Raw genomic sequence first — 27558 nt, 5'->3', positions numbered from 1 at the left:
GTAGTCATGCAAATGTCCATAACATCTATTTTGTAAGGTAGGAATCTGTATCACGTTGAGCTGCCTTTTCATGCATGTTCTTATACAGCTTCGCATGCGTCAACACACCTCTTAGAAAAATAACCTGTGCATGCCAAAATGGAGACTGCAGAGCACCCCAAAAAAAATTGGGCAGCACCAGCCCTTTTAATTGAACGGTTTTATTGTGTTTGGGAAATGCGTTCTACAAATTAAATATTATTATGATTAATTAGGATATCACTATATACAAAGCACAGAGCACCCACATAATAATCCACAAACAATGCACAGTCGAAAATGCTTATTACCTAAGGCATGTGTCTCAAAGTTTTAAGTGTTTTGAGGTGTTCATTTGATTGGTGTATGTGTAGGAAGAGCTGCTGTTCAGCCAAGGATTAAAGAGTAAGTTAAAGTGATGTAACAGTGTTCCATACAAAGTTTACTTTGTCTCATGCAACTGTAATGTTACGTCATCCAATGACTGTCTGACACTCCAACGTGTGTTCCTGAAACTATGGTTCTGACTAGAGGGAGTACGGTGCCTTTCACGCCACTTCGATACAACGTGATTTTCGTAGCAGGTTAGGAGAGCATTTTCCCTAACCTTAACCTCAGTCTCCTAACCTGCTAGGAAAAAGTCACTTCGGTATCGAAGTGGCATGAAAATAGTGTTTCCAGAGGGGGAGTCCAGCTACATCCGGAAGTTACTTTTTCGTAGCAGGTTAGGAGAATTTACGCAGCAAGTTATGATAATTAACGTGGCAGGTTAGGAGACTTAGGTTAAGGGTAGGAAAAGGGTTAGGGTTACCTAAAATGCTCTGTCACTTCCGTTCGTAGCTGTACTCCCTCTAGTCACAACCCTGAACTATTTTGGCCAACAGTGCAAGGTTTGAGAAAGGGGTGTTAACAAATTCAGCAATTCCCCCATCTACTGGGCGGGAACAGTTTACGTTTACAAACACTTATTGGTCACAGGTGGCATCGCTCAGGGTTATTCGGTAGTTATTGGTCACTCAACTCTTGCTTCTCGGTTTCAATATACTGGTAGGCGACGCTTGAGAGCGGATTGTTCCGTGGCAGTGGTCGTGGCGCACTTCTGTTACTTTAGTTTATTCGGACCCCCCCAAAAAAGGCCTGAAGGGAGTCAACGAGCGTATTTTATTGTTTGTTAGAGGTATTTTGGATTTTTTTAGTGTGGGTAGTTATTTTGGGAACTTGCCCTCCAAATTATAAACTTTTTACGCAGATAACCGGCAATTAGATGGAAGACAGTGAACAAGTAGTATCGTCGACAACTCCGTCCGTAGACGAAATGAGTAGGTACGGTCAATATGGGAATCATTATGGCAACGAGGCCACAGCTAAAGTTGGCGAAGATGATATTGTAGACTTAGTTGGCGGGGCACAGGATGCTATTGAGAGGCACATGGCTTCTTCCCCCGAGGATATAACAGAATTTACGAAGGAGGAAACAACGGAACAACTGACAAACGAGGATGTGATTTCAGATTCAACTCCATCAGATGAACAGGAGGAAGAGGTGACTGACACAATTTCAGAAGCTGAACCAGTGATTCTCAATCCTTTTGAAGCAGACTCTTTGCCAGAACTCATCAGGCCAGATCCACCAAAAGCAGCTCAAGAAGCACCAGCCCCAGTAGTAGAATCAGCTCCAGTAGTAGAAGTGCTTCCCGAAGCGGCTCCAGAAAAAGAAGCGATTGCGGCTCCCCCAGCAGCATCCGGTGAGTAGTCAATGATTTTAAACGTTTTAGACGTAATCTGGTTTCGTAATCAGTCTCTTGGTAAAACATTATTAGAGATGTTTCAGTGTTTTCTTGTTAACTATTATTTGCCATTCCCTTTACCGTTGACTAGCTATTTAACGCTACCTTACTAACGCTACTAACTGATAATGTGGGGTAACGTTAGCTAACTAGCATAACGTTAGCTATGTGGGATTGATGCGACAACCATTTTTTGTTTAAGCAAATGTTTGTAGCCAGGGCATTGTTGTGGACGGCTCGATACAACAATGCCTTGGCATTGCCATTGATAGTTGTTTAGGTAACTAACGTTTCTGAAGTAAATGTTTTATGGGCGGCCAATAACGCGAGGTAACTAGCTATGTGAAGATGCGGCCCACCTGTTTTGACAAACTATCATCAGCAGGAAGGTAGTTAACGTTAGTTAGCTAATATAACGTTAATGAACTGGCAGAATTGGACTAACGTTACCTATTTCAACGACTCCTTTAAAAAAAGTGATACAATAGTGTGGTCATTTTAAATTACATATGATGGTAGCTAGCTTTGCCATAGTATTTTTTTAATCCAAGAAGATGATAAATTGGGTCATGTCATGCTCCGACCTGGTTTGTGTGGTTGCGCTAGCAAAGCTAGCTAGCACGCTCTGTTTTGACTCAGTCAAGATGGCTTGTATAAGTCGTAACAAAGGAATCTAATCTAAAATCGACCACTCCCGTTTTAATTGTTTCTCCCCAAAATAGCAGTTATTTTCATGAACGGTAACTAACTACCTAATGGAAGCAAGCTAGCGAACGTTATTTTTCTGATAACATTTTTCATCGCACGATGGATTGGTTTTTCACCCCTACAAATCTTCCACCTGATTTATTTGGTTAATGTCTGACGTGTTTTTATGAACTCCAACCAATTCGCCTGAAATCTGACATTAGTTGGGAGCAATGTTTGTAATTTGGTTGGCTAGCTAGCTAACCACTTTCCCAAACATGCGAGGCAAGACAGTCAGGGCGGGGTTGGGAGAACATTAGATTAGCTTCAAAGACCTGGTTGAGTGACTTTTCATTGAATTGCTTTAGGCCCGACTATTGCCTTCGGACTAGCTAATAGGCCTAGCTAATTCTAATTTTTGGGAGGACTGCATTTTTTATATAGTCTACTTTGGTTTCCTGCAATAATTTGTGTAGACTTCTTAAACAAGAGCGATGCTAAAAACACTCAGGAAATGGGCCTACATAAATAAAGGTAAAATAAAAAAAGGGGCTCCCACTCCCTTTGCTGTGGATTGTAGTCTCCGTATCCTACAAAGGGCAAGTGGAGATAAGGGAATACCCACCCCACCTCAGAATGCGTCTCTCTTTACCACCACAGCAGCTGGGTTTATCATCTACCAGGGCACTGAATCACTTCTGACAATGTATTAGCCTACTTTTATATTGGCACACTAGGTTAGGTATAGCCAAGTACCTCAACTCCACAATGATTTCATCCACAGAGTATAGTAGGGAGACTAGCGTTTTTTTAAATTTACCTCCAACTCCCTATGCAGTCGATACTTCATAAATGTACATTCTTAAACCCTTCCAGTGTATCTGTTTGTCCTCTGTTGTGTGCCTTTCTATGTTTGCTTTAATCCATACTTTTTAATTAAATGTTAATCAAATACAACCACCGACTGTTTTCTGGTTGCGATTCAATTGGCACATGCGCATTGTTGCCATGTTAGAGCAACAGAAATGAGGAAACAGTCTGGTTGTATTTTATTAACTTTTATTAAAGTATGGATTTCAGCACGCAACAACAGAGGATAAAAATAGATACACGGTAAGGGTTTAAGTATTTACATTGTTGAAGTATCGACTGCATTGCGATTCAGTACTTGGCTAGGTTAGGTGCTGTAGTTGCTATGGTGTCAGGTTAATCAGACCTCTGTTTCTTGACAAAAGGTGTGTTCTGTGTGGAACATGTTATGTCATAGTAGGGAGTGTGTTTTGACAGCAAACATACATTGGGTGTTTGTCAATATGTATACTAACGTACTCCACACTCATGCTCCGAGTGCATTCTCAGAGGATGTTCTTGAGTCCATTCTTGTGAGTGTATAGAAGGCATAAAACATAACATTTGAGAAGCACTCTCATTCTCCCTACTGTATTACCTCACACATGCTGCACTTCCCCATTCACTGAACCTTCTTGCAGCCAGGACAATGACAATAGACGAAACAAGATATACACAAATGTTTTACTTCATAATTATCAGCTAGCGTTATGTGAATTGTAATAATCTAGCTAGCCAGCTAGTTAAACAGTCAAAAATGTCCTTAAGCTAATGTAATGCAAGGTGGAAGCCAATTCTTCTTGGGTAGCTAGCTACCAATTCTTCATGGCTAGCAGGCAATATATGAGATGTGAATAGGCAACATTTCATTCCGAAATCGGAGTATTTTCTTTCGCTTCAGCTCAAATAATGGCCACCATTGAGTTCAAGAAATTGTCATTTTTTTTATGTTGGTGCGTGATATTTCTTGCCATACTTTTCGTTGAAGCTTGCATCGACGCAAGCTTCAATGTGTAGAGGTGGAGTACGCATCCGAGAAGTGCCCTCCGTGCTCCGTTTCGCATACTTTGATTTGAACTCATGCGACCCTCCCGTGCTACAGATTGCATGCTCGGAGCATGGTAGTATGCATATTGAGAAACACCCATTGAGTTCTTCGGCGAAGATAGCAGCAGGTAGAAGATTATCCCACTGCATCTCATGTCGATGCCATGCAAGAGTTCTCCTCCCCATAAAATCAGACACCAACAGGAAGGCCCCCTTCTCATCTCATATTGGCTTGACTAGAGTTAACATGACTTCCATTGCAGTTGCTATACATGTATCCAGCACATCCAACCCGTTTGCTTAATCTACACAGGAAGCCGGTCCGACCCTAGTGCAGCTGTAAGCAAGCAGATCGGATCTGTTGGCTACTGTACATGTAGCCTTTCCACCATTAACTTTCTTTACCACCTCAGACATATGACACGCTTAATGTCGCAGCTCTCATGTTCCCGCTAAGCTGCATGGGTGTGCAGCTCCCCTCGGATTGCCGCACAGAATATCCGCCTGTGCAGAGAAGCATGAGATTGAACATCGCTCACCTTTTCTTGAGTTTTCCCCTTTAGTTAACCCTATCAACGTTTCGCTCTACTGTGGGAGATGGATCAAATCAACACTATTATCCACTTTCAATGTAATATACTGAAACAAACGAACTATGCAAGATTTAGTATGCAAAATTAACTGCAAGAGATTTTCTTGTAGGCAGAGCGCATTGGAGTAGGATTCTATTGCATTGACTGGCACTGCTCAGGCCTGTACTCTACACAGACTGGTGCGCCATAACCAATCAGAGCTGCAGTAGGCCTATATGCCTACATTGAACACCACACATTGGCTGCTGCTGTACGCTTAATGATAGAACAGCTAATTCCATGCAAAAAAATGTATGGGATGCATTTATTCCATTGTTTTTTATGGTAGGCCACTGGTAGGCCTACATTATAATAAAATAGCCTACTTGGTCATGGTTAACTGTAACTTAAAGTGGGTACAGCTTAATTGTTCACAGTAAACGCGCCGGAAGTTGCACAGAATTTTCACAATGTTTGCGCTCACCAGACCTGAAATTTGCTCAGTGCCATCAAACAAATTAGAGGGAACATTGGTTGTAGGTCATGGTGAGTGTTGGCCTAAATTTAGGGTTCCACAATACACTATTCAAGCGAAGTCATTGCCATAAAGGCCTATAGCTTATGCAGAACAGGTGGACAGAAAATTAAAGCAACTTGGATTTCATTATAGCTAATGTATAATGTCTATTGGTTAAATTTTAGGTCTACTTCAACGCTGGAACCTAGACACAAGAGGTAACTGGTCTGAAACTGGTCTAATCTGAATAATCCTCAGATTGGAATAATCAATGTAAAACATTCATTTTGTAATATGAAAATATATTACTGGCTTTTGATGAGTGAATGCTTGATCTTTTTTTGAATGATTGGACAATGGTATTCAGAACCATTGTTGATGATTGCAACTTGTGATTTTCAATTGTTACATTCATGATCATTGAATCAACCAAGTATGATTTATGTTTTGTTTCTGGCCTACTGAAATATTCCAAGACATCTTAATCTACAGGCTATTGAGAATATTGTGAAATTGTGGTGATCTGGCTGAAATAGGATTGAAATGACTCAAATTGGGAGATTTATGCAATTAAACATGTCACATTTTGATTAAATGGTCTTGATTTGAATTTGTGCTCTTTCTATGTTTTTGCCAACTCTCACCTAATGCTCTGCTAAGTCAATGATATTAAGCCTATGTCTCAAACAGTCCTAAAAGCTGGAATCAAGGATTGAAATAAGGAATACAGTTTTCAAAAATGGGCTATGTTGTCTCATTCAATACGCTAGACAAGAGCCTGAACCACATTTTTGCGGCTTCGTTTAGAAATGTGATAAGATTATTGCCATGAACATTTGTGTAATATTTGCCATGTGGCTTGTCCATTGGCCATGTCCATTGACTAGATTGCACAGGCAGTTTCCCCTTTATTATAGGAAATGACTGCTAATTGTTTCTGTTGGTTATTTTTCCCTAGTTCCTTTTTAAGGATAATCTTCATGCTGCTACATTAAAAGGGAAATTATACAGTATTTCTGACAAATATTACCAGCTTCCCTGACTTCTTTGTTGCATGCCTGACAGCTATTCCTGTCTTGTATGCTCTAAGCTGCCTGTACAGAGAGGGTGTCCGCAATGTGTCCCACTGTTAGTATCTGGTTCACATTATTGTGGTCTTGCTTGAAAAACTTTCTACCTGGGCATTTTGTTTTATTTCCTCTTCTCAACTACTGGCATTGTCAATTTCACACTGCTACCGTCTCTCTTTCAGATGAACATTTTCTTCCTCCTGCTCCGCTTCAACCTCTGATGCAATTTCCAAAAGGCAAGTTCTCTTTGCTGGCTGTGTCTTTGCCCTCCTGCATCTTCTTTTTCAGTTCATTCCTTTATACCTGAATTACATTTTGACTGTCTGTGAAATGCATGCCAAGTTCGTTAAGGAATCGTTTTCATAGTATTTGCATTTGAGTAACTTTGAAAGTAGCTATAAAAAAAGGGTGTTCTTTTATTTGTATAATCATGTATTGTGAATCCCTGTGACCAAAGTCCACTTACAGTAGACCCTAGATATGACAGAAGAAACTAACTTTATAGTTACAAATTCATAAGACGTTTAGAAGTGATGATTCCCCTCATTGATTGCGCCCATGTTAAGTGACTAAATTGACACATTACACAAGGATTGGCTAAGAAGAATAAAACATCTTCATAACTGGTTTTGCATCTTTTGGCATGCCAGACGATACCTCTGAGATATATCTGATGGGAATCACCACTTCACCTCTGCAGAATGCTGGAAGGGCTTGCCTGGCATGGCTTTCTAGCACTGAAGGAATGGAGTGTGTCTTGATGTATTGCATTTTCCCTCTCTACTCAAGAACTTGGGCAGATGGGTGATTCCCCTGCTCCCATCTCCCCCCTCTCTCCTCTTCACTCTCCTGACTCTCTGGAGGACCTCTCTTTGTCAGAGTCCCCAAATCCAACATCCGCTCCATTGGGCTTCTCTTCTTGGCCTTCTACTGAGCCTCCCAAAATGCCGACCAAGGATATTCCTTGTGATGAAGAGGGTAACACCAGATTAGGCTTTATTAAGAACGATGAGGATACCGTGAAAGGGTTAGAAGCTGCTACCTACACTCAAAGTAAACATGATCAAAACATTTGCTCGGAGAGAGATGTAAGGCCCAAGTCTCTGTGTGAAGACAGTGGGGTTGTCTCTCCCGAAGAGCAGATTTGTAGCTCAGTCAGGTCTACTACTCCTTCCCAGTCCCCCAAAAATCCCCAGATGACCCCTGAATCTGACATCGCACCTGCCTCCTCTACCCCAACAGAGCACTGGGATTCTCCATTCCTAGCTTCTCAAGACAACACCAGGGCCTCCATGAATATGTTCTCCAAGGACTCAGCCTCCAGAGGCTCCTCTGGGTATGCGCCAGATATGCTTGGCCAACCAGATGATGACTTAATGTTTGAGGTGAAGAAGAATCCATTCCAGGGCTTCTCCCCTGTAGCAGATGCAGGGTTCTCCCATTTTGGGGATACCACTTCTGACAGCCGGGCAGCTAAAATGTCTGAGAGTCCCACCCCAGACCTGGTCCAGTATGGCCAGGCTGGAGACTCCCAAGATGGCAGCCCACCGTCATATTATGATGAGACAAAAACTTACGAGTCTGTCAAGATGGCTGCGGACTCGCTCATGGAGCCACTCAATCAGATCTCAACCACCCCAAAAGAGAGCGAAGACTCTGCACCTCCACCATCTCTCCCAGATATCTTAAAGCCCTTCCCTCTGAACCCTGACAAAGTGGACTCTGGCTCTTCTGAAGGAAGCACTGAGCCGAGCCCTGCTCCTGTCCGGAAGATTGTAGAGTCACCCACTCTCCCCGTCACTCTGTCAGCCACAAATCCCTTTGCTTTCGATTCCAAAGCTTTACTGCTGAAGGAGCTGACTGAGGAGACTGAAGCAAGATTAGCGGTGAAGACTGAAGATGATAAAGGCTTTAGTGCCTTTGACCTTGTAAAGGAGGCAGAGACCACACCCCCGAGCAAAGAACCTGTCCAGATAGAACAAAAAGATTGGATGTTTTCCAGTCAAGATTCACCCAAAACAGTGAAGAAATTAGAGCCTCTTAATATCCAGACTAGAAAGACCCCTGAAGATTCTGATTCCGAGAGTCCCTCCGCAGACTCGCTGTCCCCTGTTCTGGAGGCAATGGCCAAGAATCCTGCAAGTTTCCAGGTGGAGACTGAGAAGAATGACATGAAAGTGGAAGAGCCAGAGGCAGCAGAAGAGATCTCTGAGCCGGATGTCTCCTCAGAAGAGTTTGAGTTTGTCGAACGGCCCCCCAGGGGTGTGATGGATGAGTTTCTAGAAACGTTCGATGGCGCCAAGTTTGCCAAGGCACCAGAGCTTAGTATGGATGATGATGATGAAGATGACATGAGCTTTGGGCTGAAGGATGTGGCGTCTGCAAATGTAGCCCCAGAAGTTCAGGAAGAAGTTCCCAGTCAGAGCTCTTACCTCCTACTTACCCAGAAGGGTAAGGCGGACCTGGAGAAGGATGATATCAACGAGCCCGCGTCTCAGGCCCCTCTCATCCACTCGCCTGTTCGCAAACCGGAGATGCTCGCTAAGGACACAGAGGGCCCCAAAACTGCTCAGATGCCCAACCTGAGCACAGAAGCAGGTAATTTCCGCATGGAAGTTCGTCACCATTGGTGCATCATCATTTCACTCTCCTTGGTCGTCGTTTAGCTCCGCCCATAACTCATTTTTCTCCCATGCACAGTTTTCACTTCTTTTACATCACCTTTCTCTGCCTCGTCCCTTTTTACATTTTTATTAACCATTATAATTGTGTGTGTGCATGTGTTGGCATGAGATGGGTTTCATGGTCTTGGTTTTCATATTCAGTAGTTAATTCCCCCTCCACCTCCCCATTAGTACATTTCAGTGTCTTAATTCTTGTCATTGTATTTTGCAATCTATCCTCTTGATGAGGTAAGTACAGAATTAATTTCTCATGACTTCACAGAAATTGAATACAAATGGGCAATGGGGGGTTTTATGTTACAAAGAGATTACGTTAGAAGGGCATTGAAACCACACAGAATATATTTCTAGGAAGTGACCTAGCAGTGTATAATCCCATACCAAGGTATAGCATACATTTCAGCCATCTAGTAATATTTGAGTGCCTGTCATTTACATTTATAGACCTAGAGCTTGTGAACACCCATTTTTCATAATACTCCTGGTATGAAAATGAACTGATCTACAATAATTAACTTAGCTTCTGGCCAATGGGTGTGAATGGGACTACATAGGGCCTGGTAAGAACTGCCTCACATGGGGTAGTCACTAGTTAACACAGCCACAAAGTCATAATTATGGCCAAACACCCATTTCTACAATTTGCCTTCTTAAAATGTTATTTTAAATTGAACCTTATACTTAACCTTAAATTAAGCTGTTTTTTTTGTAGCTAATTTTGACTTTGTGGGTGTGTTATCTAGTGGAAATCTCTCACATGGACCAGGGCGTGGCAGTTAGCAGGCCTACCTTTGTCTTGCTCACCCCCCAGTGGTTCTAGTTTGCCCAGAGCTTTTTGCTGTGTGGAATTAGATTACCTCTGTCTGCAGTCTGGTTTTAGCCCTTACTGAAAATAACCAGAGATATGAAGCTGAAATTGTACACCTCCTTATAGGCCCCTATAGCTTTTAAGGCCACATGTGGATGAAACCAGCTCAGTGAAAGGGGCAGTGTTATAGCACAACATGTCTATATATTTAGTAAGGCTTACCGTACTGAGGCAGTGCCCTTCTGATCTAGTGCTCTAGTACATTTATTTATTTTTTGCATGATTGCCTGAGAGAACATTATAATTTTTTTGCAGTTAAGATGAAAGCTTAGCCTAAGTCTTTTAAAGATGAATGGCTTAGTTGTACCTTGCTGGTTATTCACCCAGTGATGCCACCGATATCAGTAGAGTGCAGATATTTATTTATCTGATTGGGACATTGCTCTGAGCCAGGCTGGTGGGCCCCAAGACAGTGTGCGAGGAATCTCCCCGCTAAAAAAAGTATCTGCCTGCATTGCGACACCAGCCGATGAAGAATAGAGCTTGTCTGCAAGTGTTCCCTTATTTGGTCGACCGGATATGCAAAACCATCTGAAACATCACCACCCCTGACATCTCATTCGCAAAACCCCCTTAGTGAGATTGTGGGTTGTTTGAATCCACATAGATCTGTAGTGACCGACCACACTGTATGATTAATCATTCACCCATCTTCTTTCTTCAGTAAGACTACACCCTTATTCTAGAAAAATGAACCTTGTACGGTACCACCTATTGTCTCTAGTGCTGAGCATGAATATACATTGGGGAGCTGTGACCCATTTGTCAACTCTCTGAAAGACTTGCTAAAAACACTAACACAATATGAATAATTTGAAATTATAATGAAGTGTAAACCTAGGCAGGCATTTAAAAGAAATGAGGGAGGTGCCCTCTAGTGGACTAATACAACAATCACAATTTTCTCATGTGATTTACGACTACTGATGAGGGTTGATTTAAGAGATGACCAGATGTGTTAATTGTTTGGCTGATTTGATGATATGATACAGTTTATGAAGATGGCCTTGATCAACACTATTGAATAATATTAAATTCATAATTTAAGCGCATTCTGCCCAGATTCTACCCAGTGCATGAGATTAGGTCTCCCGAGTGGCGCAGTGTTCTAAGGCACTGCATCGCAGTGCTAGCTGTGCCACTAGAGATCCTGGTTCGAATCCAGGCGCTGTCGTAGCCAGCCGCGACCGGGAGACCCATGGTGCGGCTCACAATTGGCCCAGCGTCGTCCAGGGTAGGGGAGGGAATGGCCGGCAGGGAGGTAGCTCAGTTGGTAGAGCATGGTGTTTGCAACGCCAGGGTTGTGGGTTCGATTCCCACGGGGGGCCAGTATGAAAAAATTATAATGTATGCACTCACTAACTGTAAGTCGCTCTGGATAAGAGCGTCTTTTAAATGACTAAAATGTAAATGTAATTAGATTATGGACCATTTGAATTGGTTAATGTAGCATTTGAGGCCATTCAGAGGGCTTCTTTTATTTTATTAACAGTACTCACTGTAGTCCAGGGATTATCTATCTAATCTATGCGTTTGTAATAACTACAGAGAACGTTAGGTGGGTATACGCCATATCCATTATGTATAACAATAGAGAAATCATGCACAAAGTAGCCTACACAATCGCAAAACATGTGAAATACACTGTATACAAAAGTATGTGGACACCCCTTCAAATTAGTGCTGAAGCGCGTAGCGCGTAAAAATCGTCTGTCCTCGGTTGCAACACTCATTACCGAGTTCCTGCACACAAGCCTAAGCTCACCATGCAATGCCAAGCGTTGGCTGGAGTGGTGTAAAGCTTGCCGCCATTGGACTCTGGAGCAGTGGAAACACGTTCTCTGGAGTAATGAATCTTCACCATCTGGCAGTCCGAAGGATGAATCTGTGTTTGGCGGATGCCAGGAGAACGCTACCTGCACGAATGCATGGTGCCAACTGTGACGTTTGGTGTAGGAGGAATAATGGTCTGGGGCTGTTTTTCATGGTTTGGGCTAGGCCCCTTAGTTCCAGTGAAGGGACATCTCAACACTACACCATACAATGAATTACATTCTAGACTATTCTGTGCTTCCATCTTTGTGGCAACAGTTTGAGGAAGGCCCTTTCCTGTTTCAGCATGACAATGCCCCTGTGCACAAAGCGAGGTCCATACAGAAATGGTTTGTCGAGATCGGTGTGGAAGATCTTGACTGGCCTGCACAGAGCCCTGACCTCAACCCCATCAAACACCTTTGGGATGAATTGGAACGTAGACTGCGAGCCAGGCGTAATCGGCCAACATCAGTGCCCGACCTCACTAATGCTCTTGTGGCTGAATAGAAGCAAGTGCTCGCAGCAATGTTCCAACATCTAGTGGAAAGCCATAGCAGAAGAGTCCATGATTTTGGAATGAGATGTTTGACCAATGTTCTTTTCTTTTCTTTTTTCTTTTACATTGTTTGCAAACTGATATGTGACGTATTAATGCCAAAATAACATGCAAAACAGCCCCCCCCCCCACCTAAAAAGGTGCTGCCCCACTTGCCCTGAATGACGGGTCACCACTGAACTTATATCTATCAGTAAATGCTAACTAAGGCGACAATGGGTATGCAAACCAGGTATTGAAAAGGTTTGGTCAGGAGTCTTGGTTGAATCTTTGTGATGCAGTCATCATGCACTGTTTGAATTAAAATGTAACAGCTTTCCCAAAAAACCTTACCAATTAAATGTTGACTGCAAAGTAGGCCTACCTGGCAGAACGATATGATGATTTTCTATCAATCGGGAGTGCATTTGTTTTGCAAACTGCCATCACATGTACACTGTAGGCCTACATTGTTGTACAGAAACACTGCTAGCCAAACGGTCTCTTGCTAGGAAAACTACACCCTCCCAAAAATGATTTAAATTTTTCCCAGACCTAAAAAAGGGTCTATATGGTTTAAGCATTGTTGTGGATTTAGAACATCCAATTTGTTGTTTTTGTCTAAAGTGTGATTTTGAGTGAACCTGAAAAAACTGAAGGAAAACGTATATCATTTTTCACACAGGGCAACTTTCTTCGCCAGGCTGGCAGTTTTTAGGATTGTTTTTGCTCCAGGCACCACTGGGTGGAGTCATCTACTCACTGCTTTGTCATATGTGGTGGTGAGGGGAGGGATAAACACGTGTACATTTGCGCAAGGGGAGGGAGAGTATCTATCTGGGAGATAGGGGGGAGGGAGGCGGGGGAAGTTTCTAGCTGCTGCGTCAGAGCATTAGGCGTTCTCTGTGCCAGCAGACAGTCCGCTGACCTCAGTCCTACACCCTGAGAGAAGGGGTGAGAGGGAGGGAAAGAGACACAGAGAAAGGAAGAGCGAGACAAGGAACACTGCAGTCGTCTAACAGGAGGAAGGTTTGGTTGTCCCCCCCATCTTCCACCTCGGTCCCCGCACCCCACCCGCCTGCAGCCCAACACACTGCACACTGTCTGGAATGCCCTGCTGATACCTACACAGCGGCTCTATCATGGAAAACGGAAAAACAGAAAACGGAGACTCCCAGCCTCCGCCACAGTGGAAAGACAAGGGTATCCCTCTTCCTTATTTTACTGTTGCGGCAACCTTTTCTAAATTCGTTTTTTAGCAGTGATGGCTGGGTTCTATAGACAGATTTCATTTGTGAAATTAAAAGTAGTCAATTTGTTTTTAGATGGTGGTTATTAAACAATGCGCAGGTATTGTGGACATTCGTAGGATGTTATTGGTAATGACTTTGGTAGTTTTGACTGGGTTGTTGGAGGTTGATTGTCCCATCCAATCATGCATATCATTTGCTCTATGAATGAGTAGCCGTCCGTAAATAGATCACTGATTGTTGGTAGAGGCACTCTTAAAATGCTTATTTTTTTTTCTATAATTTTCTCTGGATTGCTGGCAGATGACCTTTGGTCAGAGTAGCGCTGACGGGAGTAAGTCTGTCCAAAGGTGCATGGTGGAAAGAGGGGCGTTGAGCTAAAGTGAGATTACATTGTCTAATGATTCCATGCAGCCTGGAGGTGACACCACTGCCTGGTCAGCTGCTACCAGTGCACCAGGAGTCTCTTCCCCAGGGGTCTCTCTAACCCCTCTGACAAAAGTGCTTCTGAATGCAGGGCCAGCCTTCAGCCCTACAGTTTGCTGATGAGGTGTTTAGAAAGGTGTATAGAAGTCAATTGTTCAGCATGTGCAAAACTGGTCAGATTCACATTTAACCTAGATGGCAAGCACCAGAGGATCCATGTGGCTTATGGCAGAAGAGAGGTCTTCTGGTGTTTTCCAGGCCCAGCTGTAGCCATCTGCTTTCAGATCAGACTGGGACATGGGTTGCCTGAGCATCACACTGGTGCTGTGGCTGTGCTCACGTCTGCTGATTGTCATGTGTGCTGCTGCCGTTGCATCATTCTGGGATGGGACTCGGCACGCATTGCAACAAAGGGCATTGTGCTCAAAGGGCCTCTGTGTCAACTCTATTTGACTAAATGGTATGTCATCCATTCTCGCAATTACTATCTGGCTGAGCATGAAAGAGGCACTTGGCCACTATCGGATAGGGTAATGACAGTGGAGTAGTTAGTTTTAGTAGGCAAGGATAGGTAGCCTGACGACTCATACTGTAGTCTGAGACTGCCGTCATTGAAGTCGATTGTGGTGATGAGGGGCACGAGGTGTGTTTTGCAAAACAAAGTCATCCGCGATTGGATCGTCTCCAACCGATCAGAGTATCAAACCCAATTGCTAATTTTCAAACCGTCTCATTACCCACGTGTGTTCTGGCTCTGGCCCAACCCATCGGTTTCTGGATCAATCAGAGGGCCCGAATGCCTTCGCATTCTGTGAAGGGTCGAGTAGGTACTCCGATCCAGACTCCCTTGGGCGTGGAGTAGCCAAAGACAGTACGGTATGAAGATGGGCAGAAACTGCTTCTCCAATATAAATCCTTGATCACAATTGTAGGCGATGTCATGGCAACGTTAGCTAGCAAAGCTCATGTGTAGAAACACGTCATCGGGTCTAACGGTCGTCTTGCGCCATCAAATCAAACGCACTCCTTCGAAATGAAGTTGTTTTTGACCAAAATGAAAACGTGTCAGTTTGTCACTTTCACAAGGTTGGAGTAATGACATATTCAACTACTTAACTATGGAAGAATTGTTCACTTCTCATTGACTTTTCAAACCCCGGCCTGGTCTGTTTCGCAAGCGTTCCCGAAGTCTCGCAATGTAGCGCCTCTGGATTTAGAAACTCTGTGGCGTAGCGTTTGGCCGGAGCTAGCCTACGCTAACATCCAGTTTTCAGGGATACAGTATTCTCAATATAACTTCTGTTTCCCCTGAAAAACGGAAGTGGAAACACCACTCGGGCGTCTTTTTACGCTTGCCATGTTAGGTTAAAGGAGTCTGGGTAGCCAGGCAAAAGCAAAGGCCTATCGTTTTTCTTTGAACTTAATATGATAAAGGGTGAATTGATTTCTGTCGGACATGTATTCTGATTTAAGAGTTTGAATAGGACTGGTTCCAACTGGGGCATTATGGCTAAAAAAAAAGATGTTCTTACTAACATGAACTCACTGCCAGGCACTTGTTGCTAAATATTGGTCCACAGCTTCAAATGGTTGTATGAAAGACTTTCAATACATTGCAAACTGCCTCTGGTGTCAGTTTCTACATTTGTTGGAATATGGCTTTGTTACTCCTGATTTTAGATTTGATCTGACTTTGTATGTCTGCAAAGATGCACTGTTGTATTATGTTGATTGAGCTGGGTAACATTTGCAGAGTTATGTATGATTTTCCACACCTACTACTCGCCGATTTTCATTCCGTGTTGAAACCAAATGACTATTCATACAAAGCTTTACCACTCTTCCCTCGAATAGTAGAAAAGCTCATTCACATATTTGCATTGGTCATGTATTGAAACGTATTATGGGTTAATTATTAAGGGCTGAGGCGCTGCAGAGCTGCGCAGACAAGTAGACTTCAAATCGATCTAGCAGGAAGTGAACTGCCTCGCTATCGCTCGCACAGCTGAGCTAGGAGCTGGTGCTGAATGCGAGGAGGCTCAAGATGGATGCCGAACGGGGTTAGTGCTGTCATTCTCTTTCGTTTACGATGCTGCTTTTTTCATATCACATTTATATTCGATTGTATTGCCATTTTAATTAAACACTTTGCTTGACAAACGCTTTGGGGGGAGGCAGATGCGTTGGAATTGAGCTGTGCGTGGCGCTAGTATGTATAGGGCACGCTACTAGGCCAAACTGGACGTTTTATCGTGATGGGGCTGCACTGGGCTGAGAACGACATGGCGTTATGGACGACTCATGGCTATTTCCCTGTTTATCTATAGCCCCCATTAATATATTAAACACCAGTATGTATACGAAATGACTTGATTAAAACATGGCGTGTTTATAGGATGAGATCAGCGCTGTTGATAATGCGTGGGCTATTTTTAGGTCCTCATGCTAGTGCATGCTTACCATATGTAGCTAGACAGACACGTTCGGACTGAAATAGCTCCCCTTCACGTTTTTATTCGTTCCACGTGAGTTAATATTGCTAGCAACATTATAGACAAAGGGCCACGGTGATGCACATTTTGGGGCTGACCAGCTAACTGGCTAAGGCTAATATGCTATTTAGTTATACATGGAAAGACATGTAGCCAAGCTTGCTAAGCTAGCTAGCATCTAGCTAACGTTAGGGTTTTGGATAAATGAAAAACTGACTGCTTCTCCATCCAAAAACCGACACCGCACGACGTGGTCCATTAAGGATTGTCTGACTTGTATCTCTGATTTTGATGCCTCTCAACCATTCTTGTGACTTTTGACAGTCAAAAGTGTGACCCTAGGCTGGCTGATGCTGCTTATGGTCTTGGTCCTGCAGTTTATTTAGGCATTCGACTTCTCGTTGTCAGCTGTATGATCATATCATCAATTCAATCACATGTATGCAGCAAAAGTCGTTGCTTTGGTATCAAGTACTTGATATGATGATCTTTTTGGCAGAAACTTGTCAAATGTTAAGCCATTTGACATCTGGTAGCCTGCCAAGTCATTTCACATTGCAGACTCAAGCAATGTCAGCTTGCTGGCTAGCCTACGTTTTTGAAATGAGTCAGCCAGTAGGAAATCAACATCTGTTTCACATCTAATATTGTACACTGACCTGCTAGGAATTCCTGGTGAAACACAAGCATGGGTCTGTCCTGCTCCCAGCTCTGTAATTTTAGCCAACCCCCACCCTGTCACTCAATCTTCACAAAGAAATGGGCGTTAGGCCTATAACATGACTCCTATGAATAGAGGTGGATTACCTGCAGTGCTATACTGGTACAGCAGTAAACCATAACACCCGGGATTTCTTTTTAGTGGAGTGCACATATCCAGACGAGCTCTATCAGCATATGGCTAGGAGCTAATGATCTGCAGACAAATCATTAAGAGTATAGAATTTCATAGATTTCTCCCTGATTCATCCCATCTCCACATCACCGCCATGATATAGCGTAGCATAATGTGTTGAAAGGAAGCCCACCCTACAGCTATCTGACCCTGTCCCTTCTCCCCTGCAGTGGTAGAGCTCCTGTACTGGCGTGATGTCAAGACCTCGGGCGTGGTGTTTGGCGCTAGCCTCTCCCTGCTGCTCTCCCTGACGCTGTGCAGCATCGTCAGTGTCTCCTCCTACATCGGTCTGGCTCTCCTCTCTGTCACCATCTGCTTCAGGATATACAAGGGGATCCTGCAGGCCATCCAGAAGTCTGATGAAGGGCACCCTTTCAAGTGAGTAACCCACTTCTCAACTTACACCATGATGTATTGCAGACAACATCCATATATTCTATTACATCATACATGCCTTACTTATTAGCCTTACATCCAAAGGGCAGATAAGGATGTCTAGCAGAGTAACTTTCTAATACCGCAGCCTTGTAGGCCCATTAGAATAATATAAGACCATGGAATGGTGATCAATATACCAAGGAAGTGTTTCCAAAGAGTATGCATCTATACAGGGTTTTAGGATAATTCAATTTAGTCAATTCAGGAATTGAATTCCAAATAATTGACTGAATTGAAACCCCACATCTGTTTTAGGAATTTTCAATTTGAACATTAATCCAGCTACTTGGCTAATTGATAGAGATGACTCGGTTGGAGTAAAATATTGACCCGAAAGCTGTTCAGGAGAAGTGAGCAACACTTGATTAGATGGGTTGCAGTAGTGGATGTATTCCCAGCCATTGAGGGAGAAAGGGACGTGGCTCCTATTTGAGAGTAAACATTGCCACTCAGTCGCACAAACAGAGCTGCTACTCAGGTTATCCCCGTTCCTGGAAGTGGCTCAAAGCCGCCGCATTGGGTTCTCACCAACCACTCATTAAGATTGAATTAGCTGGGTTTAAGATTAGAGGGAAAGTGACTGGTGCTCAAAGTCATAACTAAGCCGGTTCTTGGCTTTGCATTCTAAGAAATCAATCTAAACAGAAAAAGGCCAACTATACTCCTCGACAACCTGTGTGGGCTTCAGAGGTTATTGTAGACCCTTCACCCATGTTTTCTGATTACATTCTCCATATCGTTATTAGCGTTAACTCCAGTGTTGAATATTAAGGCACCAAATATGGATTCAGGATTTGTCTTGCGATATACATAGATCCATCGCTCATGTTTTGTCTTGCAGGCTGTACCTGGATCAGGATGTAGCTCTGTCAGAGGAAACTGTCCATAAGTACAGCGACTGCGCTCTGGCACGGTTCAACACAACAGTCAACGAGCTGCGTCGCCTCTTCCTGGTTGAAGACCTGGTGGATTCCCTAAAGGTGAGACTGTTAATGCAACTGAATATTTTAAAGATGTAAGCCAACCTCCTGCATGGAAATATAGTGCTTGTATAGGAGGTACGGCCACTCCTGACCTGCAAACTCATATTTAATTTCAGAATTGGTTAGGATAATAATTGACCTGCGTTCGCTAGTTGGGGAGCCCTGCCCTGATAGCTACTGACATTTCAGCTGAAAACATTTGCCCTTAAATCTATGATTACATTCACATGTAAAATTAGTGGCTTTGAGCTTTCCTTTTATTTTGTCCATGTACAGTCAGGCTGAAGTAGGTGACCCCCAGGGGGTCTTAAGTGGGAAACAGCAGCTGTTGAGAGCTATGAGGTTTCTACATGCCTGTCAACACCTTCCAGTTCAACTCTTGCCCTGTCCACTGTTAAGGCCACTCCAGCCCCTTCCTCCCAACCTGTCCTGGCCCCTCTCTGTGGGTGGGGGTATCTTTGGTCCTAGCCCGGCCTCTGTTGGAGGGTACAGTGAGTTAGACCTCTACCCATTCAACAGAGCCATTGGCTACATCGATTTAGGTTTATTAAGGTTCAAGTGTCATCTATTTATTCTGTAGTGTACCATGTGAGCAGAGGGAAATGGTGAACTTCTGCCAAATGTTGTAAATAAACCAAATCACTTTGGCTACACCACCATGACCTTATTTATACATTTGGGACAAGGTATAAATGCTTGTTGATGTTTTGATTCCAGATCAGAGAATCTCAGACAGTTTCTTTAGTTGATCATTTTAAGAGCTCTTTCTACCATGCCCATTTAAAAAGTGGGCTGTCCACCTTGCCTACCATATAAGGATGCATGTGATCCTGGATTACAACTGCGAAGTGCCGTGTGTGTAAATGCCGTAGGAATGAATATGCTACATTGAGTGAAATTGTTATAGAATGGCTTTTCTAATCTATATATGGAAAATTGTCTCTTACATATAGGCCTAGTGTTTTAAACACACTGAAATAAAACCTGTCATTCTTCTCCCATTCAGTTTGCTGTGCTGATGTGGATTCTCACCTATGTTGGTGCCTTGTTCAACGGACTCACTCTCTTTATTCTGGGTAAGATGCTTTATAAATGGTATTAAAAAAATATATGAATAAAGGCATTTATGATGCATTGTTTTGTTACTATGGTGCATAGGAAAGTAGTATCATGTGATTAGATCTGTAATACTCTCAGGAACAGGCCTAAGCTGGGTTTATTTCAGGATACCTTGCGAGTCTGTATAGAGAGAAAGAGGTTGACTAACAGGTGTCGGTCTGAAACCCATTATAACCGCCAGCTTCCTTTTTCATTAGTTTGACATGTGCATCTGATCCACCCTTTCCGGGTCTGTAGGGACATGCCCTCAAGTTACTGTTTAGAGATTGCAGCAGAGTCAGGTTGAATAATGCCTCGTTGTGTTGTTGTAGATCATGGTCTTATTATTCCCCCCTCTCTCCAGGTCTGGTTGGAATGTTTAGCTGCCCCATTGTCTATGAGAAGTACAAGGTATGAGCTGATAAATGTATGAAAAAAATAAGTTAATGTGAACAAATCATAGAACACCCGCGCCGCTCGGCGACAACCGCGAACACCCGCGCCGCTCGGCGGCTGCCGGCGAACACTCGCGCCGCTCGGCGGCTGCCGGCGAACACTCGCGCGGCTCGGCGGCAGCCGCGAACACCCGCGCCGCTCGGCGGCAGCCGCGAACACCCGCGCCGCTCGGCGGCAACCGCGACACCGCCGCCCGGCGGCACTCTCGGCAGTAGCCGCGAACACCCGCGCCTCTCGGCGGTAGCCGCGAACACCCACGCCTCTCGGCAGTAACTCTCGGCGGCAGCCGCGAACACCCGCGCCGCTCGGCGGCAGCCGCCGCGAACACCCGCGCCACTCGGCAGTAACTCTCGGCGGCAGCCGGCGCGAACACCCGCGCCGCTCGGCAGTAACTCTCGGCAGTAGCCGCGAACACCCGCGCCTCTCGGCGGCAGCCGCGAACACCCGCGCCTCTCGGCGGCAGCCGCGAACACCCGCGCCTCTCGGCGGCAGCCGCGAACACCCGCGCCTCTCGGCGGCAGCCGCGAACACCCGCGCCTCGGGCGGCAGCCGCGAACACCGCGCGGCGCTCGGCGGCAGCCGCGAACACCCGCGCGCTCGGCGGCAGCCGCGAACACCCGCGGCAGCCGCGAACACCCACGCCTCTCGGCAGTAACTCTCGGCGGCAGCCGCGAACACCCGCGCCGCTCGGCGGCAGCCGCCGCGAACACCCGCGCCACTCGGCAGTAACTCTCGGCGGCAGCCGGCGCGAACACCCGCGCCGCTCGGCAGTAACTCTCGGCAGTAGCCGCGAACACCCGCGCCTCTCGGCGGCAGCCGCGAACACCCGCGCCTCTCGGCGGCAGCCGCGAACACCCGCGCCTCTCGGCGGCAGCCGCGAACACCCGCGCCTCTCGGCGGCAGCCGCGAACACCCGCGCCTCACGGCAGTAACTCTCAGCAGTAGCCGCGAACACCCGCGCCGCTCGGCGGCAGCCGCGAACACCCGCGCCGCTTGGCGGCAGCCGCGAACACCCGCGCCTCTCGGCAGTAACTCTCGGCAGTAGCCGCGAACACCCGCGCCTCTCGGCAGCCGCGAACACCCGCGCCTCTCGGCGGCAGCCGCGAACACCAGCGCCTCTCGGCGGCAGCCGCGAACACCCGCGCCTCTCGGCGGCAGCCGCGAACACCCGCGCCTCACGGCAGTAACTCTCAGCAGTAGCCGCGAACACCCGCGCCGCTCGGCGGCAGCCGCGAACACCCGCGCCGCTTGGCGGCAGCCGCGAACACCCGCGCCTCTCGGCAGTAACTCTCGGCAGTAGCCGCGAACACCCGCGCCTCTCGGCGGCAGCCGCGAACACCCGCGCCTCTCGGCGGCAGCCGCGAACACCCGCGCCTCTCGGCGGCAGCCGCGAACACCCGCGCCTCACGGCAGTAACTCTCAGCAGTAGCCGCGAACACCCGCGCCGCTCGGCGGCAGCCGCGAACACCCGCGCCGCTTGGCGGCAGCCGCGAACACCCGCGCCTCTCGGCGGTAGCCGCGAACACCCGCGGCAGCCGCGAACACCCACGCCTCTCGGCAGTAACTCTCGGCAACAGCCGCGAACATCCGCGCCGCTCGGCGGCAGCCGCGAACACCCGCGCCTCTCGGCGGCAGCCGCGAACACCCGCGCCTCTCGGCGGCAGCCGCGAACACCCGCGCCGCTCGTCGGTAGCCGCGAACACCCGCGGCAGCCGCAAACACCCACGCCTCTCGGCAGTAACTCTCGGCGGCAGCCGCGAACACCCGCGGCGCTCGGCGGCAGCCGCCGCGAACACCCGCGCCGCTCGGCAGTAACTCTCGGCAGTAGCCGCGAACACCCGCGCCTCTCGGCGGCAGCCGCGAACACCCGCGCCTCACGGCAGTAACTCTCAGCAGTAGCCGCGAACACCCGCGCCACTCGGCGGCAGCCGCAAACACCCGCGCCGCTCGGCAGTAACTCTCGGCAGTAGCCGCGAACACCCGCGCCTCTCGGCGGTAGCCGCGAACACCCACGCCTCTCGGCAGTAACTCTCGGCGGCAGCCGCGAACACCCGCGCCTCTCGGCAGTAACCGCGAACATGCGCCTCTCGGCGGCAGCCGCGAACACGCGCCTCTCGGCGGCAGCCGCGAACACGCGCCTCTCGGCGGCAGCCGCGAACACCCGCGCCTCTCGGCGGCAGCTGCGAACACCCGCGCCGCTCGGCAGTAACTCTCGGCAGTAGCCGCGAACACCCGCGCCGCTCGGCAGTAACTCTCGGCGGTAGCCGCGAACACCCGCGCCGCTCGGCGGTAGCCGCGCTCAATTGACTTTATAGCCAAGTGGGAGAGAAGTATTATACCTGAGTTTTTCACTACAATTATTGTTCTTTTGTGTATTTTAGGTACAGATTGACCATTACGTGGGTATGGCCAACAAGCAGGTTAAAGACATTATTGCAACGTAAGTAAATACCAGTGGACTAAATCAAAATATATTGGCAGTGTCGTAATGAAGGAATGTAGGTATCCAAAAAACGACTTTCTTTCAACAACCATGTCATTTGTCGAGGCACAAAAGTTGTTGTAAAGTAAGTTAATACTGGTGGACAAAATGTAAATATCTTGGCAGTGATGTAATCAGACAAATATGAATCTTTCAAATATTGAAGGTATGTATGGAAGAGGAATGTGACTGTAGCTGTTTTGCCTTTTCTATTAATGACACGAGGCATTTGTTCCGAATGGGACAGTGTTAGGGCATGCACTGTGTTGCGTTCCAATGTCTTTCTGTCAGAAAAATACAGAAATTAAAACACTTATTTTACATATCTGAATAATTTGATTGTATGAAATCCAGTGCCAATAAAACAAGGTCATTATTGAATAGTTTGGAAAAAAGTTGAAGAAATCTCTGTGACATGAAATCCCTCATGTTATACCTTTTAAACATTTTGTGCACATTTCTGTTCATCAGACATATATTGCATCATTTTACTGTTAAAAGGTTCTGCAAGAATTCCATGATAAATATTGTATACACAAATGAAAGGTGTACGTGTTCCACCTGACCAAAGTTATCCAAACAGTGTTTACATGCTAACTTTCTCCACCTTGATTTGTTTATCAAAAGGTATAACCCACCCTTGTATTCAGAATTAATTTAAATTCAAAACCAGAATTTAATTACCTGAACACGTAGTCACTCTATATTTATGTCCTGTTTGTAATATCTTCTATGAAGCTTTGGCTGGGTTTTTTGGTATTGTGTAGTTGTGACTGTCGTACGTTATTTTTTGTTTTTACGTAGCTGCACTCCTGCCTACCTAATAAGTAGGCCCTAGATTGAAGTGTTTTTCCTTGAGGGCGTCTTTACTCAGAATGAGCTTTCTTTTTGGGGATTTTTTAAAACTGCATATAGACATGGTCTGTGACTGAAGCTGTGCCACCTTTCCCTTTCAGGGTCCAGGCCAAAGTCCCAGGACTGAAGCGTGTGAAGGCCGAGTGAAAAAAGAAATGAAAATGAGGCAGTCCCTGAGTCTTCCTGTGAGGGTGGAGGGCACTGGGCGGGGGGAAGGGGGCATGCACCCCTGCATCACTTCTTTTCAATCTCTTTTCAGTTCATAATTCCTTGTTCCCAGAAACACCTTGGGTTATGTTTAAAAATATATATATTATTCACCAGCTCAAAAGTATTCCCACCTTTTGATTAACTAAATTGAACATGCTGATCTATCTGGCTTAAAATGCTAGTTTGTGTGAAATATGTAAAAAAAATACAAAAAATAAAATAACCACACAGGCGTATTATTTTAATCTTGCACTTGGACCTGACCAGTGATGCATTTTTAAATAAAATTATTCCGTGAGCTGGTTCATTTGTTCTCTCCCTTGATGCAGTGTTCAGAAAATTGGAATTGCATTGTCTTTTTTGTAATGAGTGAGGGTTCATTGGTACCTTTGTGGAAACCTGAGTACATGTTGTTATTTGGTACGATTAAGTTAGTGGTGTTTGTGATTTTACTGTTTTATTGATAGACTGTAGTTTCAAAGCTTCTAGCTCCTTTCAGTGGCTATTGAGTGTGCTTGACACAAGGTGTTGACGTGTGTCATTGTGCTTGACGATGGTCTTTAATGCCAGCAGGGCGATAATCCATAGCACTTCATGCTTCTGAGTATTTCTAGCTAGAAACACTTAGAACTTTACAAGAAAATATGAGAACATTTTAATGATCATTTCACCTCATGCAGCTGCCTATTTAAACTCTGGAAGAACACGTTTACGAACAACGTAAAACAAAAAAAAATTAACATACCGTCTGTGGACCCAATAGCTAAAGCTGCAAAATTATGTAACATGGAAACTTCAAGCATTGTTTGTTATGCAAGTAATTGTGAATGATACTCCATACAATTGTAATGAACTCTTCTGAGAACTGTTTGTGGAATGCATTGTGAAATAGAAACAATTACAATAAAGCTTCTAGATGAATTACTGTGGATTTTCTTTCTCGGTAGGCAAGATGGAGGGTTTAGGAAAGTAGTTAAGGATACATTTAGAAACTAGCTCTGCCTAAAACAACCCCTTGGTCCTATGTTTTAAAGGAAAGGATGTCGTACGCCAAACTTTTTCATCAAATAGGAATTTACTGTATGCTGAACTGTTCTAAATAGCATGTAGGAATGTTAATACATTGCAAATACTTCCAGTACATGTAGTACACATTTGGTGCGTAATGTGTCGCTGTCTGAATCTCGTAACTTCATTTTTGAATTATTTCGTAGTCAGTCTCAACTACTAGTCAGTGAAATTACATTTAGCAGATGCTCTAATCCAGTGATTTAAGAATACACTAAGGTAAAAGAGAAATGAATGTTGGAAGACTGAAAACCATGTTCTGTGGGGTGGGGGGAGCTCAGTGCCTTGAATGATACCCACGTTTAAGTTGAAACCTTTGAGGTCCATCTATTCAACTTTCATTAAGAAACAAATGACATTCGGTATTCTCATTTTATCTTTCCATACACTTAGTATTTGCACATATACACTCACAATAAATAGGTATAAAACAACATTGTCATTCATACAATAAAATCTTGTCTCACCACAGATGTCATTTTGATTAAAAAATAAATTCATGCATTTGAGCATATTTTAGTAATTTACAATATGATACAAATAAATTAATGATATCTAGACAATCTGTCTTACAAAAATTAAATGAATAAAAATGCGTAAACAGGAATCCATACTGCTTAAAGAATGCACATATAGTAACAGATATTGCTGCCACACTGCTAGCTAAACATTAGTGAGACTGACAGGCTAAAGACGACACGGCTAAGGGCACTATTCATTCTGTAAAGCTGAAGTGTTACAGATTCCGCAATAGAAATGTGAAGGTAATTTCTGAGCTGACATATGCAGCGTTTACCATGAATGCAGTCTCCGCTAAAGCGGGAACATTGCCTTTAAATTTCATTCACGCTGTTAAACGGAACTTCCGTGATGCTTATTAACTAGAGCACTAAGAGTTCAACAGTAGACAGGGATGGAAAGATGACCAAGGCATCTTAGCCTTCAGATGCTTTTGGGAAACCAGGTCCAGGGCTTGAGTAAGACTGCATAGTCAACTTTGGTGTGACAGGTCACTGTCTCCTAGACTGTATTTCACTTTACCTTTGATAAATACTTTGAAAAAAAATTATGATTGTGCCGTCTCACCTAACTATTTTAAGATGAATGTAAGTCGCTCTGCTAAATGACAAATCTAAATATAAGCCACCCCTTGAAGTACCATTGAAATCCCTTACTGGAAGTGAATGTTGAAACATACAGTAATGCTTCAGTGTACTAGTTCTATGAACATTATTTTCGTTTAATCTTTTCACAATGGTTATATGGAAGAACGTTTCACCAAGATATTTCACAAAATTTAAGTAATATTTTGACAATAGTTAAAAGCATTTAAGAATGCTCTCTACAATTTTTGTAACTATCACAAGCTGAAAATTGATCATCAGATCACGGAGTAACATTTAAATATTTTCAATAGAGCTATTATAACTTACTATGTCACGTTACGTGATGTTGTATGCATAAACAGCAGCAAACCAATGCCCCTTTCTGTGTATTGAATGATAAACTTTACAATATAATAGCACCAGAGGTGTACAAAATAATTTCATCGTGAAACTGCAAAAAAATATAACACAAATAGAAATATTCATAAAGGCACTTAAGGATATTAATACTTTCAAATGAGTTATGGGGGGTTTTTCTCCTCTACACTGGCTAGGATTTAGGGCTCTATTCCATCTATCGCTGAAGCGATACAGATTGCACAATAGAAATTAAGGTAATTTCAGATTGAGCCGACATATGCAGCGTTTACTGTGAATGCAGTCTCCGCCAACGCGGGAACATTGCCTTTAAATTACAAATTGGGTTTTACCGCTGAACTTCCACAATACTAATTGAATAGAGCCCCTAATCCGTGGAGCGCTGTCGACAATGCGTCATTTAAAGGTAATTTGCGATTGAGCTGACATCTGCAGCATTTACTGTGCATGCAATCTCCGCAAACGCGGGATCATTGCCTTTAAAAGCTGCATTGTCAACAATGTGCTTTTTGATTGAATCCTGGACATTATCAAGACTTAAATATAAATCAATAGCTGGCGTGGCAACCTGCTTTCATGTGTCCTTCATTGAAAGCAGATGTGAATGTAAACACTGTCATTTCTTGTTAGGCCAGAAAATCAAACATTTTCTAGTGGCAAAAAATCTACTTCAAAGTGGTTACCTGTTAGAAAAGGAGCTACCTGCTCTGCCTAATGCTTAGACTTGAACTAATATTATAGTGATTAGCGTATTGCCAATCCCCGGGTGTTGTTCTCAGGATGGGGAGACAGTTGCCAGACACTTGAGGTGTTGGGATCCTGGCTGCATTTCGGAATCCAAGACCTACTGCGGTGGGCTAAGGAGTCTTGGTGCATGATAGTGGATAGTTGTGGAGAAAAGGCTCTGGATTACAGGCATTTCCACACAAAGACACTAAAAAAGGAGGAAGACAATACAGCAGTCAGTAAAAC

General features: G+C 44.7%; 2 protein-coding genes across 11 annotated transcripts in view; one reads left to right on the top strand and one right to left on the bottom strand.

The window, feature by feature from the left end:
* The first annotated feature begins 1048 nt into the window (after window positions 1–1048).
* On the top strand, window positions 1049–24955 carry LOC121553760 (reticulon-4). Of its 10 annotated transcripts, none has more exons than XM_041867128.2 (10): window positions 1049–1763; window positions 5663–5695; window positions 6730–6783; window positions 7337–9145; window positions 17683–17890; window positions 18792–18930; window positions 19940–20009; window positions 20396–20442; window positions 22869–22927; window positions 23926–24955. In XM_041867128.2, the coding sequence occupies exons 1-10, from the start codon at window positions 1283–1285 to the stop codon at window positions 23969–23971; spliced, it is 2946 nt and encodes a 981-aa protein (XP_041723062.1). In that variant the 5' UTR covers window positions 1049–1282; the 3' UTR covers window positions 23972–24955. The 10 variants fall into 10 exon arrangements, with proteins under 10 accessions (XP_041723062.1, XP_041723063.1, XP_041723064.1 ...); XM_041867130.2 differs by having other exon boundaries at window positions 1051–1763; window positions 7790–9145; XM_041867129.2 differs by lacking the exon at window positions 5663–5695 and having other exon boundaries at window positions 1050–1763.
* A 429-nt stretch (window positions 24956–25384) lies between these two features.
* LOC121553243 (echinoderm microtubule-associated protein-like 6) overlaps window positions 25385–27558 on the bottom strand; it is a gene marked incomplete at its 5' end in the record, with an annotated part of 65194 nt that continues 63020 nt past the window's right edge. The window contains one exon of the mRNA XM_045213020.1: window positions 25385–27520. Coding sequence (XP_045068955.1) covers window positions 27496–27520 — 25 coding nt within the window. The remainder of the gene's footprint in view (window positions 27521–27558) is intronic.

This window comes from Coregonus clupeaformis, unplaced genomic scaffold (assembly GCF_020615455.1).
Source record: "Coregonus clupeaformis isolate EN_2021a unplaced genomic scaffold, ASM2061545v1 scaf0072, whole genome shotgun sequence".
Lineage (NCBI taxonomy): Eukaryota > Metazoa > Chordata > Actinopteri > Salmoniformes > Salmonidae > Coregonus > Coregonus clupeaformis.
The sequence above is the reverse complement of the archived record's forward strand: the minus strand, read 5'-3'. Positions and strand labels throughout refer to the sequence as shown.